Here is a 25,548-nt window from a genome sequence, read left to right as displayed (position 1 = left end):
GGGCACGCACCTCCATGACAAAGCGCTTATCGTGGCTGCCTCCGCTTTCAGAGATGAGCTCATACTTGAGACCTCGCCTTTTCTCGTTCAGCTCCATGACAGGGTTCTTCCCGCTCGCCGTCAGTATGGGGCCCTGAGTTCGCACCTGAGGGTGTTACGCACGCATCTTAATGCGATGACGGTGTCGTCAGAAAGGTCCCCCCTGCGGTCGCTTTGGCGTTGCATTCAAGGCCCACCTCCAGCGTGTTGGAGCCGTCCGAGGAGTGCGACGCGTTATTGCTCGTGTGCGAGGACGTCTCGCTCTTGCCTTCGCCGTCGGACTTCTCGTCCGAGCTCATTGGGTCGAGGTCCGAGTCGAAACCGGTCGGGTAGCCCATCGCCTGGAGAACCTGCGGAAGGGACGGAGACGGTGACCTTAAACGGGAGCTTTAAAAGCTAGCTGGATAAAAAAAAAAATGAAAATGTAACGAAGGGTTATTATTTTCTTGTTGGCAAACGTCGTATATGTTGATGTCATGAAAAATGACCGCATCGGTGTCGGAAAATGAAACCTACAGTCCAGAGGCGAGTGGACCATGATTAAATTTTCCTTTTGAAATGGTGGAAGGGTTCGAATGAAACCACCTGCTTTTAGGCATAGAGGAAAAAAAAAAAAAAAAAAAAAAAGACGCTTTTTTTTCGGACCCACTGTGTGATTGTGTTTACTGATGGAGAGATCATACGGGCGAAACATGATGGAAAGAAACAGAGAGAGGGAGAGAAGAGAAAACAGGGAGACGGGCAGAAAGCCTTTTATGGGAATGAAGCATGGAGCGGATTATCCCCGCTCTTTGCTCTGGAGAGCCTTTTTGTTCACGACCACTTTCGGATTACACAGATTTGCCCACCTCCGCACACACACACACACATTCAAAATCTGCATTAAAAAAAAAAAAAAAAAATCATAGAATGTATTTTTGGGCACTAACAGCAAAGAAAAAAAAATCTCTCTTGGTTAAAAAAAAACAAAAAACAAACAAAACAGTTTTGTTACTTTGACAGCAACGTGGAGCTTGGCGGTCTTCTTGGAGGAGCCCGACGCTTCGTAGATGCTCCCATCCAAGTCCACAGACATGGTGAAGACGGGGGCGTGGACCGGGCCCGACTGGGAGAGGAGGCGATACTGCAGACCTGGACGGATCTGGTTCAACCGCATCAGGGCGTTCATTGGCTGGTTGGAGTCGATGGCTTTGCTGTCGAGAACTGAGCCAACATTTGGGAATTTAGCTTATCTGGTAAACTGCGGAGAAACTAAAATAAAATACAACTTGAACTGTTACGGGGGGGGGAAAACTGAGTGCAATTTTGGAATCAGAATGCCAATTTTAGCTTCAATCAGCATAATAATTGAACACTGTTTTTTTTTTTTCCTCAAACTGTTCCCTTGTTTACATTCCAAAAATCTCTCTATTTTCAAATATCGCAATTAACGTCGCACCGCAAGTAATTCTGCGGCTCCATCTCCTGTTTTCCAGCAAGGTGCGCGCAGTCGAGCATATTTTTGCGACGCTTTATGGATCATCGTATCCCAAAACATTCTGTGCGATCTCTTTTTTTCATGCGAGCGGCTCGAAATAAAACAGCCCGGTCTGCCCTCCGGCGCGAGCGCTTCATCTTCTCCTCGAAAGAGGAGAAGACGTCGGGCTGGTACAGTGGCCTGGTAAAACGCTGGCAATCGATAGTATTGATCAGCATGCGAGAAATGTAAGATGACTAAAAAAAAATTTAAAAAAAAATGAGAGAGGCTGACGGGCGGAAGGAGCGAAAGAAAAAAAAAAATCTTCAATGTGTATGCGCCTTGTTTTTGTTTGAAAATGTTCCGCTGCCAAGAGGACGTTTATTCATCGCCGAAGTAAAACGGGGAATCACGACATCCCTCCACATGGCACACCTCTCCGAAGATTCCGCTTCATCTTCTTGATGAGGTCCTTGTCGTCCATCATTCCCTCATCGTATGGCCTTTTCAAACCCAAGCCTGGAAGGAGAGCGGGACACGTTGCTTCATCATTCCGCAAAATACGACGCGCGTTTTACGTGAATGTCAACGCAATTACACCGGTTGTAAACTGCCAAAACTATGATTGAGTCGCTATACGGAGGAGGTAAACAGAAATGGGGAGGCCTGACGGTAATATTGATGGTGCTGTCAGAGCTGGGGGGGAGGGGGGGGGGGGGTCAGGAGGTGACGTTTGAGATCCAACAGGGAACCTTTTCAGTGCGAAATCCCTCAGCGCGAGGCCAGGGGGGGGGTCAGGTGACGTTTGAGATCCAACAGGGAACCTTTTCAGTGCGAAATCCCTCAGCGCGAGGCCACGTAGCCTTGGAATGTTTTAGCTTGAATGGAAGAATGTGCGCGCACACACACCTTCTTTGTCACACCAAGGGTATTTCTGCAACGGTTTATTTGAGGGAAGAGGCTCCATCTCCAGCACTTTGCAGATCTGTCCAAACGCCATGAGCCTGAGAGCACGCTGTCAAACACAAAGCGCATACAGAGGAGAGAAGATGAAAAGACTTCGGACGCCCGCGTTTTGACCTCGCGCTTCTTACGGACTTTTGTTCTCACGCCGGATTTTGCCTTTGCCGGGTGAGCGTGAACGTGGCGCGTTGGTAGCGTTTGAGGGGAAGTCAAGTTATTATGATGTTTTTCATCGGTCGGCGACGCTCGCCTCCGACGCGGAGGTAACGGTCAAGTCGTCTTCATCTCATCGGCGCACGTCCATCGATCGCAATCAATCAAGCGCGCACGTTGCCGGCCCGCGCAAACGACGAGGCGGGGCGGCGGTGCCCTGCGATGGCCGCGCTAATGGGAATCCATTAGGGAGCCGGAGCGCCTGGCATATTCATGAGGCTCGGCGTAGTAGCCCGATGACAGAACAGCTTCCTCTCTTCTATCGGCGCTTGTATCTGCTCCGATACAAATGATCCCCCCTCCCATTGACATTCCAGCCTCGTTCGTCGTGCCTTCAAAGGGAAAATGGACGGCCGGATTCACTGAGAAACACGCGAGCTCGGAACTGCTGCTTGATCCAGTCGAGCGTGTGTGTGAGGGACACCGCGTACGCACACACGTAAATGCCCTTGTCAGGGTGTCAAAGATGGATGTTATGTGTGTGTGTGTGTGTGTGTGTGTGTGTGTATACACCGTACCTGTGCGCTATACGTAATGGCCTCCGCCTGCTCATCCGTCATGTTGGCTAAAGTGTTGGTGGGCTCCATCTCGCACGGGTCGCGCAAACCTGGACCGCCTGGTGGAAGTGCCAGAACATGACGCAATGCAATGTGGTCTCACCGCCTTTCAGCAACATTGAACGAGGATTTATTTTTATGACCCCGAGGCGACAGGAAGGTGGCAAATTATGTGAATTGTCAACTTCTCTGGAAGCGATTCAAACAAGCCCCGCCCACCCCCACAAACAATAAACGAGGCGACACAATGTCATTGACAAAACCATTTTGTCCTTTGGTCCACAATGAAATCCGACTTTCGGTTGGTTTCAACATTTGCGTCGAAACTTACAAATCTGTTTTGATTTCACTTGGGACGTGCGTCATCCTCCCCAACTTGATTTTTGCGGCGCTTCGTGTCACTAAATGGACTCTCGCCTTCTCGCTCGCATTGTGTCACGCCACATTCGATGTGAAATGTTTTCAGACCTGGTAGCAGTATGCCCGAGGCGAGACACTCCATCACTCGGCGCAAGGCTTCTCCTGCCCCGAGAGGTCGGTTGCAGGTGGCGATGGCCTTCTCGCAGATCAGTTCCAAAGGCTGCCAGAAAAGCGGCAAAAAGGAAAAAAAACAAAAAAAACAAATTGCATTCAATGCACATCCGCAGCATGATTTTCCATCGATACGTTGAAAGATTGAGGATGACGATGTGCGTCCTGAACGAGTCATCCGATCTTACCCATCCGTTAAGGGGCTCCCAGGCGGGTTGTCTATTGCACATATCTCTAAGTATCCTGAGAACGATAACGCAGGACTTGAGTCCATTCACTCGAGCCTGACAACAACAGAAACGGGATAAAAAGGGAACGGCGGCAGAATAAGAATCGGGAAGAAATTGAGGGACAGAAGAATCTGTAATCGTACAGAAAAGACAGCGCTCGTTAGCCAAACTGCCTAAACTCCAGAATTTTTCCGATGACTTTTTTTTTTTTTTTGTACTTTTGTGTACTTCTTTTTTGTGTGTGTGTGTGTGTTTTGGGTCAGTTAGTGAATCGGGAGGATGGGTGTGGGAAGGGTTTTAAAAGGGAGGAATTGACTTGATACAGAGCAGGCAGGTTCACAAAAATCGCAAAAAGAAAGAAAAAAAATCACAATTGCCTTTGTAGCCTCACGATATGATTTTTTTTTTTTATATTTCGGATTTGATGGCTTTTTTTATTTTTTTTTTTACCTATGTGGAGTCTTATTACCGAAGCGGTAATGCGATACGATGACATGTACTCGTTGGTGACTCTCGTCATTTGGGGTCACGACCCGAGTCAATCGTCAGGCTACAAAAAACGGCATCAGGCAGGAAGACAGGAAGTGAGCGGGTGCCGACCTGGAACCACTTGGCGTGTCGCAGCGCTGCCAGGGCCAACAGACATCTGTGTCTATCCAGCACCTCTCCCTCTCCCTCTTCCTCCTCCTCCTCCTCCTCAGCCTCCACTCTTTGCGCGGCAGCACCCAACACTGCCACGAAAACAATAACAACCCAACGTAGAAAACGTAAGACACACATCGGAGCTGAGCGCGCGTGTGTGCTTTCCGTCGCGCGCGGACGCGCCAATGCGCGCAGACGCGCCGGTTTCTCGGCGCGAGTGCGGGCATTCCGCGCCGCCGCGAAAGTTTTCGGCTCAGGCGGCGCTTTCGCCGTGCCATCAGGTCGCTCGTCTGCTTGTAGAAACGCGTTCGTTCTACAATTCGCGGATCTGTGGCGAAAGCGCACCGTTCAAATAGCGCGGCTTTTTTTTTTTTTTTTTTCCCAAACGCGGATCGGGTTGGCATCGGCGTGTTAGGCGGCGTGAGCGTTACGCATGATGCCACGATCCTCCGACTGGCGGGTGAGTTTGGAAAAAAAAATGGCACACGCTATTCAAGAGTGACTTACTTTCCGTGCATCTGGCGGCTGACAAATCAGTGAGATGGAGAGTCAAGAGGGCGGAGAGAATTTTTTTTGGGAGACAAACAAATACATCGGGAGCATTTGATTTACTGCGCGAGTTGGCGGCAAAGGGAAATCAAACGGCTCCGTCGTGTATTTGGAAATGATTTCTTTCTTTAAAAAGTATTTTGATCCAGACTTTTCACACCAGGCAGGAGTCAAAATAGTTGAGTTTTCACTTTGGGTTGACTTGAGATGCTTTGAGCAAGCACACGATATCAAGTGTCCAAAAAGTAGAACGAAACACAAAGAGTCTCTCGGGTAGGTTTCGCTCTCTCGAAAGCAAACCCAACCGAGGAAAGATTAAAGCGTGGGGGAGGGGGGATGGGGGGCGGGGGCAGAGGTTAGAAAGGGTTGGATCATTCTTATGCTGCTGTATTGTTTTAATTTCTTGTCTCACCACCTTCCTGCAAGGCAAGTTGAATCCAACACAGCTGTATATGAATGAAAAGTGGTCACACGGAGGGTTTTTTAATTAAAAACTTTTTTTTTTTTTAAATCCCCCCCATATAGGGGGAATCTCGATGTGCGGGACTCCGAGTGAACTAAAACGCACTCAAGAGTGGCCGTGAAAACATGCTCAAGTAAATGTTGTTCTCATCCCTTCCAAAGCCTTTCCTCGAGAGGTATTAAAGGGAAATGTCAAACTGTTATCATCGAGATGCAAGCGCGTGATCTCGGAACTCATCCGGCCATGATCGCGGGGCCGGCATTTCTGCTGTCAAACGCAAGGCTGCCTTGCGTTTGTGTCCGTTTCCTTCAGTGTGATGCATAAAAGCGGTTTCTCAAAGGGCCGTCCCGCGCGGGAGCGTTCGGACGTCGGATCATTACGGTTGCTCCTCTATCTCTCGTATCCCAAACTGGTTCTCTTCTTATTCTCTGCCAGCTGCTCTTCCGTCGACGCACCGGTGAGCAAACAAAAGCCGCAGCTGCACCGCAGCTCAAAGTACAGGGGAATCTAGAAAATCTAACGTCACCGAGGTCATACAATTAGGAATCTCACCGGCATTTTGAGGGGAAACTGTGCCCGCTAAAGATGCAAAAAAACAAAAAAAAATGGCTCAAAGTAATCAATACATAGCAGAGGGTATTAGCAGAAGAATGTGATCAACTCCATCAATGATTTGTATGCATTTACATTCGATTTGTGTGGGAATTTGTCATGATGAAAAAATGATTAGCAATGGTTAACTTATTTTTACACTTGTATGATCATTAAAAAATGTTACAAATTGCCTTTCCTGTAAATTCGGACATCAGTGACGAGCCAATGGGAACCCGAGTTGACTACCAAAAAAATAAAATCAATTATGTAAAATTTGTACCCTGACTCTTTTTACATAAGTTGCAAAAAAAAAAAAAAAAAATCACATTTTTCTGTATCTCCACTTTTCTGCTACAGAAAATGCATTTAAAAGTATATTGAATAAAAATATGTACCGAAGTTTACAACAACAGAGACTGACAACTGGAGGCCGGGCAATAACCTTTGCGACACAAAACATTGAATAAACGTCACGTATGTCATTGAAGGGTGTCCATGTGCACGCGTGCTTTTGAGCAAACGAGTCGGCGCTCTCCTCGAACCCGCCGCGGCACGTTTTGGCCAAACTCGGCGTCATCTCTCATCTCACCCCGGAGACCACAAGTGTCGAGTTGGACAGGAAGCCACACGATGGACGGCTCGCTCGCTCGCTACCGCGTGGTTATCGATTCCGGGGACCAATCAATTTAACTCATTCAGTACCAGCCAATTCTCGACCAAGTCTGAAAAGACGTTTAAAAACGTCTTCGGGAGTGAATGAGTTCAAATGACATGGAAGCCAGGCTTTCCGAACTGTTCTCCTACCGTGGCCGTTCCTCTTCTCCGTCTCCTCCACGTCGTCCTCCTGTTCTGCTGCCACCTCCTCAGCTCCCGCCCCGTGGAACTCCTCGTGGCCCTCCACTTCCTCCTCCTCTGCCGCCAGCACATCCTGAGCTTCCTCCCCCTTGTGCTCCCCCACTTCATCTTCCTCTTCCTCCTCCTCCTCTTCGTCGTCCTCATCTCTCATGGCCGGAGAGGTGAGCGTGATCTTCAGTGTGAGTTTGGGCTCGGTTGTAGTCCGTACCAGGATGGCCGCCTCGGGCAGGGAGCTCCTGACCTCGTATTTCTCCTCTGTCAGCTTCTGTCATGTGTCGGGCGGAAAATAAAGTAGGTGGTCACAGATCACGGTCAAAACATATGGCGGATGAAAAGGCGGCACGGCGGAAAAAATCTCGGTCTGAGTGCAACAGAATGACAAAGCAGAAATAAGGAGTGACGAGAAAAAACCTTCGGCGCGGATATGCTCAGCTTGAGGTCTCGGAAAATGTTACGGCGCTGTGCGGGGGATTCTCCACTGGCTTTTGCGTATCATGGACTTTTTTTTTTTTTCTTCTTGTCAAATGTCCTCCTGAGTTGCAAAAACAAGTATGTGTGTATTCCTGTGACATTGTTTTTAAGCGAGTAGCGGCCACGAGGCCAAATGAGACAAATCAGAAACTCCAAATTACGCTGCCCGCACACATACACGAGCATGCTTACTGTATATCCGCACACACAATCCAACTGGTAACTGAAACAAATGGGCAGAGGCGCAGGGTTGTAATGGATTTATCGGATAATTGCGGCAATGTCACATCGAGCTGAAGGGACTGTTATTCTTTGATAATGTGCTGGCCTATTTTATGCTAGCTAAACCTTTATGAGATCTCAATTATTCCTTCAGGATGACATTAACGGTTGTTTATTTCGCCTAATTACTTTGCTTGTATTATCACTGCCGTTTTATCTGGATTTTAAAATGAGATGAGACTTTTCGGGGGGGGGGGGGGTTGTTATCCACAAAAGTTGAGCCAGTGAACGGGCCGCCATTTTGGCTAGCAGCCAGACTAGCAGTTAGCTTTTTGAGGTCTGTGTGTGAACAAATAGCAACTAAGGTGTGAGGTTATCACATTTATTACAAGGGGGGATGGGGAGGGGGGATGACTGTATATGAATTTGTATACAGCGCAAAGGTGTACAAAACGGTACAAGTCCCCACGTAGAACTTAATGAGCAACTGACGAACGTTATAATCTAGCGACGGATGCTTATGAAAATCAATACAGTGCAGCCGAGCCTCTGGCTAAGTGGACGTCACGGCGAGCGATGTGCCGTTTCATCACGTGAAAGCGAATAGCGTTGCAGTGCAAATAAAAATAAATAAATAAATAAAATAGCAAACGGGCAATGCAACTCCCAGTAGCCACTCGTGGGCTTCTCAGATTGAGCCAAAGCCACAAGAAATGCTTGTGACACATCATAAGTCAGACCGATCAAACTGTTCATGTCAAGGAAAATATTGAAGCGGTTCCGCGTTGTCCATGCATCCACTTTCAGCGCTGGCAATTCATCAAAAGCGCTCGCGAGCGCAGCATCTCACCTCTATTTGCCCGGGTAAGTTGTTGCAGACCGAGTCCAATAATATCTGCGTGGGTTTATCTCTGCACATCAACACCAGCTCCAGGTCCATGTCGCCTTTTATGAGGAGGCCTTTCGCCACCAAACCGATTCTCATCACTCCGCACAGCACTCGACCGCCGCTGGCCTCCCTGCGAGGACGTGACATTGTCATATGATCAGCACTTATTTCAGATTTCGGTCACTCCGCGGGCAGCGTCAGCCGCACCTGTGGCCATCGTTGGACCCCTCGGCTTCCCCGCCGGGCTTCTCGTCGTCCTTGCCGTCTGGCGCTCGGCCGTCCACTTGGCCGAGTGCCTCCGAGTTGGTCTGATCCAGCCAGTCCGAGACGTGTTTCAGGGCGCACTCCACGTTGGATACGAGCGTCTGAACCGCCTCCAAGTCGTGAGACGACGGGTAGATGGTGGAGTGCTTCGCCATGACGTGGCGGTCGTCATTGCTGAAGGAACGGAAGGACCTCTGCAAGGGAAATTGGTTTTACCGCCATGATATAAATGGAACCCCAAAGTGAATGAATGGCGGATGTGATTGCGACGGCTGTAAATTTGGAGCGCTGACTCTGGCACAAGCAAAGAAAGTTGCACCAGTCCTTTGTTGCACCACATTTAGTTCAGTTTAGTTTTGTTTTCGGGACCAAACTCAAAAGGCGGAGACGCTCTGTGCCAGATTAGAGCTATTTAGTTCATTTCTGTCCGCGTAAAACAGAATACCAGAAATGAAGATTTGTCACAAAAAATATTGCTGTTACAGCAGCCAAGTAAATAGCAGCAGCACACACAAATATAACAACTGAGGCCGACCAATATGATTTTTTTTTTCGTGAGAAGAAAGTTCAACGTGACCGTTTCCCGGGTTTCCGTTCTGTATCGTGACAACCCCTTCAGCCGTCTTCGGCGCGTCATGCGCCGCAGCGGTAAAGCAGGCGTTCGGATGTGGCGATTAAGTGAGAACTAATCTAATTTCAGAGTAAAACCGACACAGCGGGGAAGTTAATTTGCCGTGCGGGGAGAGGCTGATGTATGACCCCCTAATCATAATTACACGGCATTATAATCCATTATCTCGACATATGCTGTGATATACAAGATGCAAATGCTACACCGAAGTGATTTATGCCCCCCCCCCCACTCCCCCTGCAGCATAACAGCACCCCATTATTTTATATTATATTTAATACCTCGTAACAACTGCACAAACAATGCGTTGCTCACGGTCTGCCTTTCATTTAGCAGCTTTACCGTCTAATATTATTTTCGGACAATTTCTCCTTTTCGCTCTTCTTTTTTTCCCTTTTCTCATATCTGCCACCTCACACTCCGGTGAAGGAAAGTTCATTTTTGAATCATGAAGGTTATCGCACGATGCTGGAGAGCAGCCCGAGGTGCAGGGGCCCAGTTCGACACAGATGGGGGGCTGCTCTCGACACGCTTGCAAAACAGTCCCCTCTTATCTCCCAGACGCACGCTTCCCCCTTTTATTCTCCGCACTCGTGTACACACACGCGCGCACACACTGATGCACACATGCTTTCTTTCACTAGAATGCGGGAGATAAAGCCATTAACAGAATAGAGGATGAGTGCTGCACACAATAAGCGAAGCCACCCCGGCCGGCCTTATTTAGCTGCGCGTGGAGAGTGATGCAAACGTCTGGCCAAGTCTAATTCCTGGATCCCGCCAATGATTCAAATTTAGATGTGACCGTAAATCTTGTCAAATATGGAATTCAACTCCAAGTTGCTTGATGTAAACGGCTACGTTAGCATTGATGTGACCTAAAGAGAGTTTGCCTGCGTGCTTTTCATAAGTCATTCAAATCAAGTTTTATTGATTTAACATTAAAACATGAACGTCTGCTTCTACCTGTAAGCCATTTAATCATGAAATATGTTGCGTAAACAACGCCTGTGGAGTTAATGAAGGCTTTAAGAGCGCGTGGACTCTGCAATGAATGATTCCAAATATAATTAATCGCAATGGGGATTGTTTTTTTTTTTCAATCCAATTTCATTTTCAAACAATGACTACTTAGTGGACCTGGAAATACTGTTTTCAATATTTTATCATTCTTACCAAAAATGTTTGAGGCATTTTTCCTTTAAGTGCATGCTGACAAAAAGCAGGAAGAAGCTGAAAAAAAAAATAATCAATGCCTTTCCCAATGCATGAGCAACATTTTCTTGCATTGGGTGTTTTTTATAATTTCGCTTCAATGCCACACATTATTATTATGATGATGCTTTTTTTTTTTTTTTTTTTTTTAAACAGGTCACCCTTCATGCATGCGCACAATCATGAGACCATTTCATACTTGTGGGTGTGTGCATCCCCTCAAAAGTGTTTAAACAAACCAACAGCCACAAATTTAATGAGCTGCCTCTAATGGGAGGGGCGGGGCTTCAAGAACACACTTTGTGAGCTCTTGTCGACGTCTGCTTGACTGTGGGGGAGGTGAGCCGCAGCTGCTCCGACCGCAATGTAAATTGGAGCAGTTATGAGAGCTCAGAGACGGCAATCGATTCCCCCCCCACGCCCCCTTAAAGCGCAAGCCCGGACAACTCGAGAGGTGGCACCATAAGATACGAGCTACATGGAGTTTTAGCGAAAAGGTTGGACGTCAAGGTAACGTTAAAAACAAGCAATTTAATCAAGGCCCGTCTGATGAAGCAACCGCGGAGCGCTCTCGTGACCTCTACAATTCCTCAGCTACTAAAAAAGGTCCCGGGTGGCGTCAGTAAAGCGCAGACTCACAAGGATACGCACTCCATCTTTGAGATGTTGACGTGACCGTCCTTGAGCCCACCTTGATTTGCCCACTCCCGCAATCTGCCGGCCTAGTTTGAAGAGCGCGTTTCACCACACAGACTGAAATCTGGGCCATCAATGTCAGCAAACACCTCATATCGGCTGTCACAAAGGGATCATCCCGAGTGATTTTTTTTAAAAATGGTTTTCAAGCAATTAGTCCAGCCAACAATCAGAGATGTTCAACGTGTTCCCTTTTTTTACATGCAGATCACGAAAGAGTCATTCCTTGGGTCTGCCGACATGCTGACACAACTAGCGGGTACAGTACAACAGACGTTGCGAATTAACATGAAAGACAACTCAGAGTAGAAATTTCTCCCCCCAAAAAAATCCCTATTGTGAGATCATTAAAAAAAAAAAAAAAACAGACTTGTTTTGGCTTTGCTCTAAAATATGAGCGACATTTCCATCAATTGCACATGCACATCAAATTCGGAAGCTGTTGAGCATGCATTTCCTTAAAAGGCAAAACAAATTTTTGAAAAACACCCATATCTCCCTTTTGATCAATATTAAATCTCAATCAAGGCTCAGTCGTGTGACTTGAATTCAGTGATTTGTTTTAATCTAACCGTGCTTAAAATGTCTCTGCATTAAACCAATGAATGAGTTCACTTGACATGATTTCCGACAGGAAAATTTGAAGAACGTGCGAGACAAAAATGTCACTTAAAATGCCAGATGACACATAACGGATGACGCGTTTTATGAAGCCTCATTTGCTTCAACATGCCGTGAATCAAGTCACGGATTATTCAGCGCAGCCACACTTTCAACGTCACACAATTTCATGAAAAGAAGCACTCGTGAGTTCCGCGTGATCATAAAAACTGGCAGTGATCAACAATCAATTGTTTGCAATTTCTGTTTGTTTTTTTTGTTTTTTTTAGCAGGCGCTGCGTTAAGCAAATGTTTCATCAGGCGCTGTATTAAGGCCACTTGGGTTTGAGGGTGCCTTTATAGGTAGACAAGATTTCTCGTCTGCACTTACTTTGAATAAGTCATGTGCCTCGAGTGCACGCTGAGTGCTGAGATAAGAGGGCGATGGTGAACAAACACCGAAAGCGGAGGAGTCGGGGGGGGTTTTTCCTGTGAGGGCCGCATAAGCTTTGCTTCTGTGATGGGGGGGGGGGGGGGGGGGTCGGGCAGGTGGAAGGAGATGAAGCTGACGAGCGTGAGAAAAGCTTCCAAAAGAAAACGAAAGCCATTGACCAGAGTTGAGATGGACAACAATATTAATATTTGGTGCTGTTTGCAGCAAAAAACAAACAAACAAACAAACAAACAAAAAACTAAAAGGCTTGCTATGAATGGGCTTGACAGGCGGTATGAAAGGAGAATTTCAGCATAAAAGGCATCACGTTGACATAGAAAGAGTTAAAACTTCAAAACCCCTCATCAATAAGCACTTAGAAGCGACGGGGCCAGCAATGGGATAAAAATAAAGAAAAGAAAAGAAATTGTGGCTTCTTTGGAGCATTCAGCAGCCAAAGGGAGATTGTATTAAAAATTCATTCCGTGCACTCTGTGGCATGCCGATGCGCCGCACTCTCCGCTCGCCCCTTTTTCCATTGTGCTTTTCCTTTTTCATGGTCTTTCCAATTACAACACACCTGCACTGGGACGTCAAAAATAAGTAAGCGTGAACTGACGGCAGGCAGTTTTCCATTCCGGCTAAAAATAGAACACCTGGACTAAATTGAGACATCGTGTGCAAAATCTTCAGAATTATTTTAGGAACGATTTTTTTTTGTTTGGGTTTTTTTTTTTTAATCTCAGGAGCTTAAAGTCGAACTCTGTCTTTGGACAAAGGCCATTTTTTTTTTTTTTTTTGTCATCATGTCTGCTTATGTACTGACGGGCGTGCGAACGCCTAACTTAAAACGAAAGCACCACTAATAGCGGATGTCGGGCTCTACTTTAGTAGGCGTAATAATACCGTACAGTTGGAACGCAACTTCACCAGAAGAAGCTGTTACGTATAATCAGATAATACCATATGTGTCTTTGGAAATGGTGAAGCAGCATGTGGCTCATTACCAATGGTCTTTTTTTTTTTTTGAATGCTCACTTCCAAGTTTTTTAAAGTGAAAATGACTTTTTAGAAGCCTGACAAAATTGGAAAGATTTACAAAAAGTCATCAAGTAATTCAAATGAGGCCTCAAAATAGTGGAAAAAAAAAATAAAAAAAAATCACACCAGTCCCTCCACTCTGAAACGCTGCGGGTGTCTCCGCCGCACGTGCTGAAACCACATCTCACTCATTTGTTAGCTGTCAATCAAACACCAGCAGTAGGACCTGCAAAAATAGCCGCGCATTTGCCTCGCATCTTAATCTCATGCCGCCACATACATACGCGTTTGAACCGCAAAAACGGCGCCGCTGTGGCGATCATACATCCACAAGATCGGCGTGAGGCTTCGCGGCACCACGGACGCGCGCATTTTAAATGGCCTGTTGTTGAAGGTGAGAGTGAAATTGAAGAGTGAACAGGCGCCGAGACCGTTACAAGCGAAAGAAAAAGATACCCGCAAAGAAGCGATGGGGGGAGACCTCAAAGGAGAGAGTGCGCGCACAGGTACCGACTTGCCTGTGTATTCATTAAAAATAGAAATCTGAGCGCAAAGTCATTAGGCAAGATGCTTCATGTATCACGCGGTTTAGGCGCTGACAACCTCGCCAAGGTCACGCGTATCTTTTACTGCATCACCATAACTCAGGACTAATCACGGCGCCGTGTTTGCATGCGGCGAGCGAGTGCGCGCCCGCGCGCGCGCGTGTCTCATTACCCTTGGTAATTTACGACCTCAAGCATGTCCCCTGTTCGGCAAAGTCCAAAATCAACAACTGCGGTGGTATCTCCGTTCCTGTCTGTATCTCTCTCAAGCATCGGTTCTCCTTGACCCCGCCCTCCCCTTCACCTCTAAGGATTGTATCCTAAAAACACCTCTCCACACTCTTTTGTTTCCTCCTTCCACTTGTTTTACCTTTTAATAATTCATCATCTGCTCGGCTCCCCCTCAGGGAAAAGCTCCCGCTGTCACGGGCCGAGACCATTAATCAATCCCTTGTTTCGCTCCCTCCCTCCACCTCTCAACTCCTCCGCCATTGCACAACCATGCACTTGTAATTTGGCTGCGCAATGTATACTTTGTAGTAGGGCCCCCTGTTTTTTTTTTTTGTGCTCATTTTAACATTTTCGATATGCTACAGTACGGCAAAGTGTGCATTACCATGCCGACAGGAAGAGCGGTCACTGACTTCCTTCCTTCCTTCCCTCCTTCCTTCCAACGCCCGCTGTTGGGGTTCGCCGGGCGTGAGGGTGTGCTGCACGCACGCACGCACGCACGAGGTTACTGGTCAGGATGCCGCCGTCACAGTGCTCCTCATGTGCGCCTCCGTCGCTGTCGCCACCGCCCGATGAGAAGATGCCCCTGGGAAACGACACGCTGGTTATTGACTCAAACTGAATAATATCCCCCTTTTAAAAATACGGCGGAAGAGCTGAAAGATGATGCGCCGGTCAGCGTGTGAACACACAGACTGTCGACACACTTACAAGGCCCTATTCACATTTCATGTGCTGGCAGGGATGTGAGCAGGCAGCATGTGATACAAACACGTACTTGTCCTCGGTCAGTGGCTCAGACGCTTGAGCTTGACGCTCGTTTCTTACAATTTATGCCACAGCGAGTCTTTGTTGACACGACTGCTTGGGCACCTTTCATTGTTCAGTATCGTGATACCAGCATCAGGAACTGATACCGTCTTATACGCCCGTAAATGACCGAATGGGACTGAATGGTAATTTGGGGAAAAAAAAATTTAAACGGCGGGGATGTATCGAGCGGCTAAATGAGAAATAAAGAAGGGCAGGTTTGATAATGAAAAGGGACAGGTGAAAGGAAGCGTTTAAAGGGAGGCCAATTGGAAAGGGGGTGGGGGGGACCATAAACAAGTGAGTGCCTCGCTCCTTATTTTCTCCCCGGCAAGCGTCGCTCTGGACGCTTCGAGCCACTGGCCTGAAACGCTCGCAATTAGCGCCTGAACACACCTGGCAGCGACAGTCCGCGCACTCGTGATTTGCCTTTTACACTGACACGGCCAACAAGGGGAAATTGGGGAGAGAGGGGGGGTGGGGGTAACCACTCTTCCATCATGGCCATGCCTACAAACATTGCACGCACATGATTTGAGTGCAGGTTACGTAACCTGATGTGATGCCTTCATTTTTTTTTTTTTTTTCAAAGCAGCTGGAGTCTCCAAACAAGGTTTGAAGTGCCTATTTTGGCAAGATTTGACATGATGTTTTGACGTGTTCATGTGTAAATACAATTAGTCAGTCGATTTTTTGGGGGGCATTTAAATGGGTCAGGCCTTAATGGTGCCGTCGCAAAATAATAATTTGCATCATGCGTATTAAAGCGGCAGCCCTCCGCATTCATCGGTACCCAAGAAGCAGCTCTCAGCTACAACCCCTTGCTGGCGTCTTCAAAATGAAGCTCTACGAGGGTTGATCAAAGCAACTCTGGGGAAACAATTCTTGCATCCACACACTCTTTCCTTCCACTTTCTTTTTCACACATCCTCAGTGTGTGTGTGTTTTTTCTCAAGGGAAGGAGGGGGAAAAACTGGCAGGAGCCCTCCGTCATGAACCTTGGGGACAGGACATGTTTGCAAACACAGATGCGCACGTGGGACAAACAAAAAAAAGCCCATTTTCACATTTTCGGCGTCGTCAACGTCATTTCAACTTTTTTATTTTTTTCTGAAGATGATTATGTGTGTGTGTGTGTGTGGGGGGGGGCATCTGTGCCGTGTCCTTCCATCAGTCGGCCATTAAATCCTGTTTTCCCTACAGGGATGAAAGGAATCAGGTGGCGGATAAAAGGGAGGGACTGGAAGTGATTTCAAGACGAAGGATAGATTGTGTGGGAGAATTGCTGATATGGCTTTGAGCGGCAATTTACACTTTTCTCTTCGGATAACCATCAAAGGGCATGAGCTCTTGATGAAGGGGGGGGGGGAAGGGATGCAAGCCACAGTGTGGGTGAGTGTTAATTAGTGGCGGCGGAACCGCTTTAGAGAATTGATTTCCTTATAGAATTGTTTACGTTGCCATTTTTCAAACTGTATGGATGCCATTGAACTCTTTATGTGAACTACAGCCCCTTTTTCATGCCCTCTAAAAGCCAGCACCCACCCCCCCCCCCCTCCCCCCCCCCTCCCGCCCCACTGTTGCTAATTTTGAGAATGGCCCACTATTTGAGGTTGAAACTACATTTGTGGTTCATGAAGTTCATCCTCTCAGCTGCAATGACAAGTTCTCCATTCAGCAGATTTGGAGTCGGTCAACAAACGGTCACGTTATATTCGTACCGCTTGGTTTGTGCGGATCATCGGTTTACTGGCGCGTTGATATTTGCATCTGGATAAACACGCGCGAGTGTGCTCCTAATGAGCAGGACAAACACGCGGATAATGAAACTCTCAGGAGCAGGTGGCGAGCTCAACAAACTCAGTTGGGGCAGGATCACGTTACCAGGTGGCCCTCGTCTTACTGCGTATGAAAACAAACGTGCCAGCTCTCCGAAAAGTGTTTGCTCAGCTTTGTTGTCCCGCGGTGAGACAGGGGAGCGGACGGTGAGACGGGCGGACGGAAATGGCAGCCGCTGCACACTTTCCTGAGAGCTTTTTTTGGGACTTCCTCCATCATCGGCCAGCGCAGTCCATGCTCCGTTCTACTCAACGTGAAGGTCGACTCCCAAACGATGCATTTCCTGCATGATCTGTACAATTCTACACGAGTCGTTCTTTTAGAGGAGGGAAAGGGGAGCAATACAGTGAAACTCCTCGACAACGAAACCTACATGGGCGAAAATACCCCCTAGTGTGAAAAAAATCTTCATGCATTAACACCATTCCCACTTTCCTGCCCCCCATACAACGAAAAAAAAAACCCTGTCGCGTTATACGAAACATTTTTCTCTGCTCTTGCCTAGCGATGAGATTCACAATGAAGTCTAATCCAACAGCGACCTCTACTGCTAAAAATAAAGAGTACACATACGTTTGTGTGTGTGTGTGTGTGTGTGTGTGTGTGTGTGTGTTTACAGCTGAGATCAAATTTGCTAGAGTGAAAAACCCCCTGTTGTGAAAAATTTCTTGCTGCAAACATGATTTCGTTGTAGAGGAGTTTCACTGTACTGCTCCGATTTCCCTCCTCTAAAAGAACGACTCTTGTAGAATTGTACAGATGGGATATGAGGAAAAAGGTTGTGCCTCCTAATTGGAGCCAATAAGCGGAAATGGACTACATCGTGTGAAAATTGCCAATCTATTTATGATGTCAACATTTCATCGCCGCATTATGACAGCCTAAAGAATCCAAACCAACGTTTGGATCGGTGGAATGACCAAGATTTATTTCCCTTAAGTGGAGTATGATTAAGGTACGCGCCAATCATTTTGGGTTTTCCAAATTTTTCCGCCTTAACCGGGTCTAACGGCAGGCAAAGAAATTCAAGAAGGCCACCGTTGGATAGTGGAGGAATAACAACTGTCACCGTGCATTGGTTTTATTTTGATTTTTTTTTTTTTTTTTTTAGCATTCGCACGCTGTAGCTCACACTTGACTGGGTCCAGCTGCGGGCCAAGAGAGGTCAGTCAGTCCTGATGAGTCGGCAAAAAGAAACTGCTGATGTTTCTTTGGAGGCGCACGCGGGGAGTGGAGGTGGCGGGGGGGGGGGGAGATAACATTGACATTATTGAAATGGAGATGGTGTGCGGGTGTGCATGCAGATATCCTGCTGACGGTGGATCATAACCAGAGAGACTCGGACACAATCCGTCCGTCCGTCATTCAGGGTAATCACCCTTGAGCGCACGTGCACATTTTCACGAATAATAAAGAGAGTGAGTACACCTACAGCGCCGCGGTGGCGCACGTGCGCGCGGCTGAGCTCCCGCTGCGTCGATTTCAGCGGGGAACAGATGGCGCCAGCCCAGCTGCCAAAGCCGCCGCACCCTATCGTCCATCATACAAATTGTACAGCGAGCGTGTTGACTTGCACGCGTTCGTCCGAGCAATTTTAAAGTCTGGTGAGAAACACTTTTCGAAGTACGGACGCAAACGTTGTCATTGAGTGCGACGGTGTCATAGCCAAGTGGTCTTTGGACTAGTTCTCTGATCCATTGACACTGAGTAGCTTAATCCCCCCCCCCCCCCCAACCCCCGCTTGAAAGGCTTTTCGCTGCTAAGCTCGCATTTGCCAAAACGCAAAGCCGTCCACGCCCACAACCGTAGCTTTGCACGGCTAACGTTTTTTTTTGTTTTTGTAAACAAAGACCCTCAAATGATTAAGAAGCCCCACAAGACGGGGTGTTGTGGAAGAGGAACACAAACCGTGTCTACTCAGGAACGCTCGATCAGTTTTTCTACTCGTTCCTGCTCCCTTTCAACATGCAAACTGCGCCGAACGAAGACACCTCGAGATCTTTTGCTTTCAATTTCGAGATTTTTGTGCTTTCGATATCTTTGTGATGTGTTTTGTGTACTCGTCCGAGCGGCTGAGAAGCGCCGCACCAAACAGATGGTGGATAAAACCTTGCAAACCTGCAGCGCACGTTCTACTTTCAGATGTAGAGATGCCGCATCCCAAACAAGATTTGTCGGTAAAAGTACTGAAATTGGTTTTAAGAAGAAATAAATAAAATAAAATCATCTTTCGAGATGCAAGTAGCCTTTTTTTAAAACTGCCTGGTGTGACAATTTTGTGGGATCAATCTGTCAAAGAGTAAATTGATTTTAAGGACTCAGTTTCGCCTTCCACCTCGTGAATTGATTGTCACTCAATGTCTATTAACAGATTAAAAAAAAATAATAATCAATAGAATTTCTGGCAAGACATTCTCAAACTATTGTTTCGAGGATATTGAAAAACGGCACACATAAAATCATCATCCCAAAGCCCTGCTAGTTGAAATAGCACGAGTGTGAGGGTTGTCCAGATGTGAACTAATTCCGTAATGGAGGAGTGGGGGTGGGGGTTTACTCCACGACACTCATAAGCAGGCTGGCGAGCGCACGTACACGTCACTGGAAGGTATCCCGGCGTTCCAATCTCTCGCCGCCATTGTATCCAGATTTATTATTGATCGTATCGACTCTGACTTTATGCTATAATGGAAAAATATACTATTTGGGTTCTACGAAAGTAAGGAAAAAAAATACTAAACAAACCTTCATTATAAATTTAAGAATTATTCTCGCCAAGTTCCATATCCACAAATCCAGATGGAGTAATTTAAAACCTCTTTTCTTCATTTTTGAAACAGAAATAAAGCAGTACCTAAGTTCTATTATGGATTCTAAAAACAAGAAAGCTATTAAAACTCTGGCTATATGCTCCTTAAAATCCCCTGGCTTCTTTTTTGTTTAAATGTTTATAATATGTGTATGTATTAATAACATGTTCATTTTGTTTTCTGTTTATTGAGAATTGTATTATGACTTGTTCAAATAAAGATTCTATAAAAAAAATACGAAAAAAAAAGTCTTTGGTTTAACTTGCAGCCTGTGCCGTATTTTTCAGCCTTGTTTTCCAACCACTAAATGTTTCCTCAATTTTGTTTTTTTTTTTGTTTTTTTACTCAAGGTTACAGAGTATCAGGGGTAGGAATGGTCATTTAACCATGTTTATTAAATTACTAGCAATGGGGACTCGGTCAAGTACCGTGCGGGGGTTTATTGTTGAATTTTGTGGACTATATATATTTTTCTTTTTGAGGGGAGGGGGCTGGGCGTGGGGGGGCAAGCCAAGACAGCATCTCCGCTGCTTTAGCGGCAGTCCGATGAGCGAGTCTATTCATTCAGGGTCAATTTAGGGTAGTGTGCTTCGGGAAGCCGATTCATTAGAGACTTTCTGTCTTTCTCTCTAACTGGGGGGAGAAGACGACGAGACGGAGAAACAGACAGGAAGACCGGTTATAGGGAGGGCTGTCGCATTCCGACGTGAAGAAGGCGACAATGATGGTGTGAATCTCATTTTTTTTTTTTTTACGCTTAGACTTTCATCTCTGTTTGTCACTGGAAAAAGAAGAGAGGAATTTGGTTGCTACCTGACTTCGCTTCCATTAAAAGAGGCGTGGCTTAATGGCATGAGTCAGTCTGACTTTTCACACCCCACGCACTATTTAGAGTCCAAGAAAGATTATATCGTTAAGAGAGAGGAAAAAAAAAAATTCCCGCACCTTTTTGGGTGAGTGTCAGACTTCCAAAAGGTTAAATTATCACAATCTTTTTCACTAACCAGTGTGCAACCAAACATTTGGGGCGGGACTAAATCAATCAACCTCCTTCCTTTAACAATCAAGTCACCTTTGGAAAAGAGCAACATTTGCCAGGCAAACAGCTCTTATGATCCTCGAGTGCGCTTTTTTTGTTGGACAAAGGAAGCATCAAATTGCAAATGCGCATGGGACAATGGAGGGGGAAAAAAAAAAAAAAAGAGTCAGTAGGAGATTCGGCTTCATTCAACTTTTCCCCATGGGATTGTGCACCATGGCGACGGAAGCTTTTTTTTTTTCCTTCAGCTGAGCATAACACAAAGAGAGAGAGAGAGGGCGCTGAGATACTGTCACACATATCAGCATATTAATAAGACACAGACTATCGAAAATAAACATTCAGGCCGGCACAGCGGTGACTTAACCAGGCCATACCTGCCTGATCAACGCCGGAAAACGAGCGAGGCAGCGGTTAAACCGGTGACCCGTAGCGTGCGCCCGTGACCTCTAATGGAGAGCGGTGACAACAACAAAGAGTATCGAGCGACTTTATCGTCTCATCTTACAACGCAATAAGGCTTCATCTATATTTGAAAAGCCACGGAAAAGCGGACAATAGGCTGTCCTCGTCCAAGATTAGTCAACGGCGGAATTTATGACGGGGGGGAAAATGGCGGCGTCAGAATGGCATCGCGTTGAACACGCTAGCAAGCCCTGCATGCGTCGCCACAACAGATGGCGTTACAAACTTTGCGATGGGCACCGCGGTCGATTCATTCATCACGTAAGAATTACGCCGATTGTATGAAATGGAGAGATGCAACTCAAAGTCAAAGTAAGAGAAATTGAGCATTTGCACGCCAAACTATCCATCCATGACACACCGCTGGCATGAAAAACGGGAGTCCAAAACTTTCAAAACGGGTTTGTCACCCACACTGCGGTCATAGGCGGACTTATTTTGACAATCTGTGATAGGCGCTGCTGTTTTTGGTTAGCGGCCAAGTTCAAATAGGCTCGGCAGGTGACTTTTAAATGGCCGTGTGTTCACCGTTAATTACGGACAATGTTTTTGCCTTACGTGGAGGATGTCGGCGAACTGCGCCACGCCGACTGTTAGAACGATGGACACGATTCGAGGAGATGTGGGATAATTAACCTCACCCCTTTTCAAGGGCAGCCACTTAATTTGGAGAACGCCGCGCTTGGCGATTAATGGAGACGCGGTGTCTATTAAAATCGGATTTGAGGACAGTGAAGCTCTATTTGGAGTCGGTTTGTTGATTTAGCCCAAGTGTGAAAATATCCGAGTTAAAGTTGCGCTCGGCAAACAGTACGCAGGTTTTCTCTGCAATATTAGTCCCTAAAAATATTTGCAGGAAGTCAGGCACACTTTAATGGTGATGAATTATTTATAGCACTTTTTTTTTTTTAAGGTTTGTCTGCGCATGTGTTTGTGTGCGCCGACGGAGGGATGCTCACTGCTGCGCTCACCCGAGCAAAGTCACAGCTTTTCCAAGGACACTGCGGCGACGGTGGGGGGGTACTGAGGAGAAATGACAAAAATGACCAAGTATAAAATAAGTGGAGAGATAAAGGCAAATTTGTGATAGATGGCTATTGGTGTGAAGACAAGGGAGGATGAGTGCAAACCAAGTACAGCGAGGGAAGAACGAGGCCGTATGGAATAAGCGTACAATCAGCAACTCAGTTTCAATGAATGTGAAGCGACTTAGTTCTCTAATTCCTTTCGGTGCGCTATACAGTGTAATGACTGTCTGCGTTTAATTGGCTTCTTACATCCACGGAGGGCCACGGAGCCTGGCAGCTCATTGCGTTTTCCGTCCAAATAATTTTCAAATCATATTCGTGTGACTTCTCCATATAAATATAATTGGCTTGTTAAAATAAAAGGCATGCAAAAAATTGATTAAAAAAAAAGCCATTCAATCATCCAGCAGAGAAATAAATACCAAAAACAAAAAAAAATTAACCACCCTGAGTACTGCCGATGGCGAGGGTATGACAAGGGAAGTTTCAAGTAAGTTATCTTCAACTAAAAAGGAAAAGCTTTCAGTCAGATGACGCGGCGCTGCGAGGCCGAGCGGAAATATTGAATTATTACAATGCCCGTAGTTAGTTGTTTGTTTTCGCAATCAAGTCCGGTTATTTTTATTTTTTTTACTTAGGAAATCCAAGATGGGTTTTTTTTAATGAATTTAGGTTTGCTAAAGGACCACACAACCCATTCAGAAATACAAGGTTTGAAGTGAAACATAGATTTGTGTGAAAGTAAAAAAAATAAAGACTTGATGATACAGAACAGAAAACCAATTCATTCATTCATGATTTTGTCATATTGTTATAATTTGTTGTATTAGGTCTCCGCAATTAACATGCCCCAAAAAATAAAATAAAATAAAATAAAACCAAAATTCCTCCTCGATATTTGAAAGCTGCTCCTAAAAATGTAGTCATTGATTTGCAAAACTTCTTGTTGCCGTGTGGTTTAATGGCGTGTTGATTTATGGCAGCTCGATATTCCGATATTTACGTAGCATTCCCCAAACTACAAATGCAAGTTGCCCATGTCATCCAAACCAAACTGCTCAATCCATCTGTGTAAAAAAAAAAAAAAAAACGCATCTTAAACGGAGCAAGGCAGCGTCTGGTTCACGATTCACGGGGAGCCGCGAAACCTCCGCAGTCATCAATTATTTACGCATAAACGCGAGCACGCAGACCAACAAACACCCGCACTGAGATGCGAGTGGGGAAGGTTGCTGGGTGAGTAGCATAAAAGCTACTTTACGTCTACACGAAGCCTGTTTACCATCGCGTGGAGAGAATGAAGCAACGCTTTAAATATTATTACCGTTCTGCGATGCTGTCCATCAAGTCATAATTTCCCCATTTTCAGATTAGCATAATGCCGATATATGTCAGAGTACTGTGAATAATAATACAAATACCGTATTTTCCGCACCTTCGATGAATGACCTATTGTAAAATTGCTCTCATATATAGGGCGCACCGCATTAGAAGGCACAGAGATAGAAGCTACAACAGTGGCTGCAGTTGCGTTATGCATCCACCAGATGGGGGTACACTACAGATAATACAATACAATACAGTACAGCTTTATTTATATTGAGCTTTCACAATCGCTGCAGCTGGAACAAAGCGCTTTACAGAACATTTAAAGTACTACGTCTAAGAAATCAGAATATTGATCCATATATAAGGCGCATCGGATTATAAGGAGCACTGTCGGCTTCAGAGATAATCGAATGCTTTTAAGTGGACTGTCTTTAATAGGTAGCTCTGCAAGTTATTCGGGAGCTGGGGCGTGGGATTGGAAGCTTGGGGCGAGTCAGGTTAGAGATCGCGGAGAAGAGAGAAACTCTTTGTTGACATCCAAATTTCACGCCAAGGTAAAGACGTCAAGTACTTGCGACTGCATGCGAGAACGAAAACAGTTCTGGATGCTCGACTTTTTCCCAAGCTGTCAATTTCAAATGTGCTGGGCAAACAAATTATTCTCTATTAGCGGCAATTTTGCATTTCATTTTGGGAGAATTGCTGCAAGCCTCAGTAGAACATCCCCGGAGGACCGTAAATCTCTGGATACCTTCCACTTGAACTTTGGGTTCAAATCAAACACGCAAGCGCAAACACGCACATAAGCACTCAATTGGTGGGTTTTGAACTCGGCAGGAGGGGAGGGGAAAAAATTACCACAACAGGGCAAGTCTTGTTTTCTGGCTGCCTGGCATCCGAAGAAACAAAGTCTATTCACATATCTAGTTTCATTTACAGGACTTGACGGGGAATTTCACGTGAAAAATCATGACACAGCAGGACAGGATAGGATTGAGAGAATATGCCAAGGCGGTAGTTGGCTTTTTTTTTTTTTTTTTAATAGTGGCAGGGGTCAAGCAGGTCAAGGTTTAAGAGTCACGGTTTGCTAATGATAGAACTCCAACCTCATTTCCATTCTCGCCTTCCCCCGTAAAGAGATTACAGGGTACGAAGGTCAAAAAAAAAAAATCGATAAAGTTTATGCATTTGACTTTGAAAAAGAAGACAATTGCTGGTGCTCTATTTACAAATGTTATCATGTACCTGAAATCGCTTCCGGTGAGATTTGATATCTCATCACCCATATTTTCATGTGTCCAACCCCGACAGCAATTAAACTGAAGAAATTGGACAATCTCGCCGGATGGAGTCGGACGCCGAAATAAGTGAAAGGCATTCAAACAGAAGGACGCCAACCGTATCTTGGAAATGATTACCCGGAGAGATAATATGTCGTTACGCGAACTTCACAACTTTGGAGGTGATCCCGACGGCCCCTCGAGTGCGAGGATCGCGCGCGCGGCAGGAACGTGAAACTCACGTTGGCAAGAGAGCGGGACCAATGCGAGTCTTTTTAAGTACTCGAACCTTGTGAAAAGGGAGCATGTCTGAAGTGGGTGTTGGTTGGGCATAATGGACTCTTCTTATTACGGCGAGTTAAACGGGATTCCAGCCTTAAGTTGCGTTTATTGCTCCGATATAAACATTCCACGCCAAGCGGCCACAATTCTATAAAACCCGGCTGGTAACTGCTGTTAGCTGGATGCGCCTGGCTTTATTTTACACCTTGAAGGTGACACCGATTTCTGCCGACGAGGTAAAACACGAGACACAACTCGACGCCGTTTGGCCGAAGGGCCGACGAACTTGGCCGTCACGCTGTGAATCAATGCGAAAATCGATGGGGGCGGGGGGAG

The 25,548-nt window shown here is 46.1% G+C and overlaps 1 protein-coding gene across 4 annotated transcripts in view; it reads right to left on the bottom strand.

The window, feature by feature from the left end:
- The window catches only part of strbp (spermatid perinuclear RNA binding protein), a 46,272-nt gene that overhangs the window by 5,876 nt on the left and 14,848 nt on the right, over nucleotides 1–25,548 (bottom strand). For 3 of the 4 annotated variants that reach the window (XM_019872008.1, XM_019872007.1, XM_019872009.1), the window contains exons 2-14: nucleotides 14,716–14,916; nucleotides 8,882–9,132; nucleotides 8,636–8,804; nucleotides 7,042–7,357; nucleotides 4,590–4,720; nucleotides 3,948–4,043; nucleotides 3,697–3,808; nucleotides 3,190–3,287; nucleotides 2,405–2,510; nucleotides 1,931–2,014; nucleotides 1,034–1,242; nucleotides 237–389; nucleotides 11–145 (exon numbers count right to left, since the gene is read on the bottom strand). In XM_019872008.1, the coding sequence (XP_019727567.1) occupies nucleotides 11–145; nucleotides 237–389; nucleotides 1,034–1,242; nucleotides 1,931–2,014; nucleotides 2,405–2,510; nucleotides 3,190–3,287; nucleotides 3,697–3,808; nucleotides 3,948–4,043; nucleotides 4,590–4,720; nucleotides 7,042–7,357; nucleotides 8,636–8,804; nucleotides 8,882–9,132; nucleotides 14,716–14,718 (1,863 nt within the window). In that variant the 5' untranslated portion in view covers nucleotides 14,719–14,916. The remainder of the gene's footprint in view (nucleotides 1–10; nucleotides 146–236; nucleotides 390–1,033; nucleotides 1,243–1,930; nucleotides 2,015–2,404; nucleotides 2,511–3,189; nucleotides 3,288–3,696; nucleotides 3,809–3,947; nucleotides 4,044–4,589; nucleotides 4,721–7,041; nucleotides 7,358–8,635; nucleotides 8,805–8,881; nucleotides 9,133–14,715; nucleotides 14,917–25,548) is intronic. The other variant, XM_019872010.1, reaches the window with a different exon arrangement.

Source organism: Hippocampus comes, unplaced genomic scaffold (assembly GCF_001891065.2).
Source record: "Hippocampus comes isolate QL1 unplaced genomic scaffold, H_comes_QL1_v1.1 scaffold199, whole genome shotgun sequence".
Classification (NCBI taxonomy): domain Eukaryota; kingdom Metazoa; phylum Chordata; class Actinopteri; order Syngnathiformes; family Syngnathidae; genus Hippocampus; species Hippocampus comes.
This window is presented reverse-complemented; position numbering and strand designations above follow the sequence as displayed.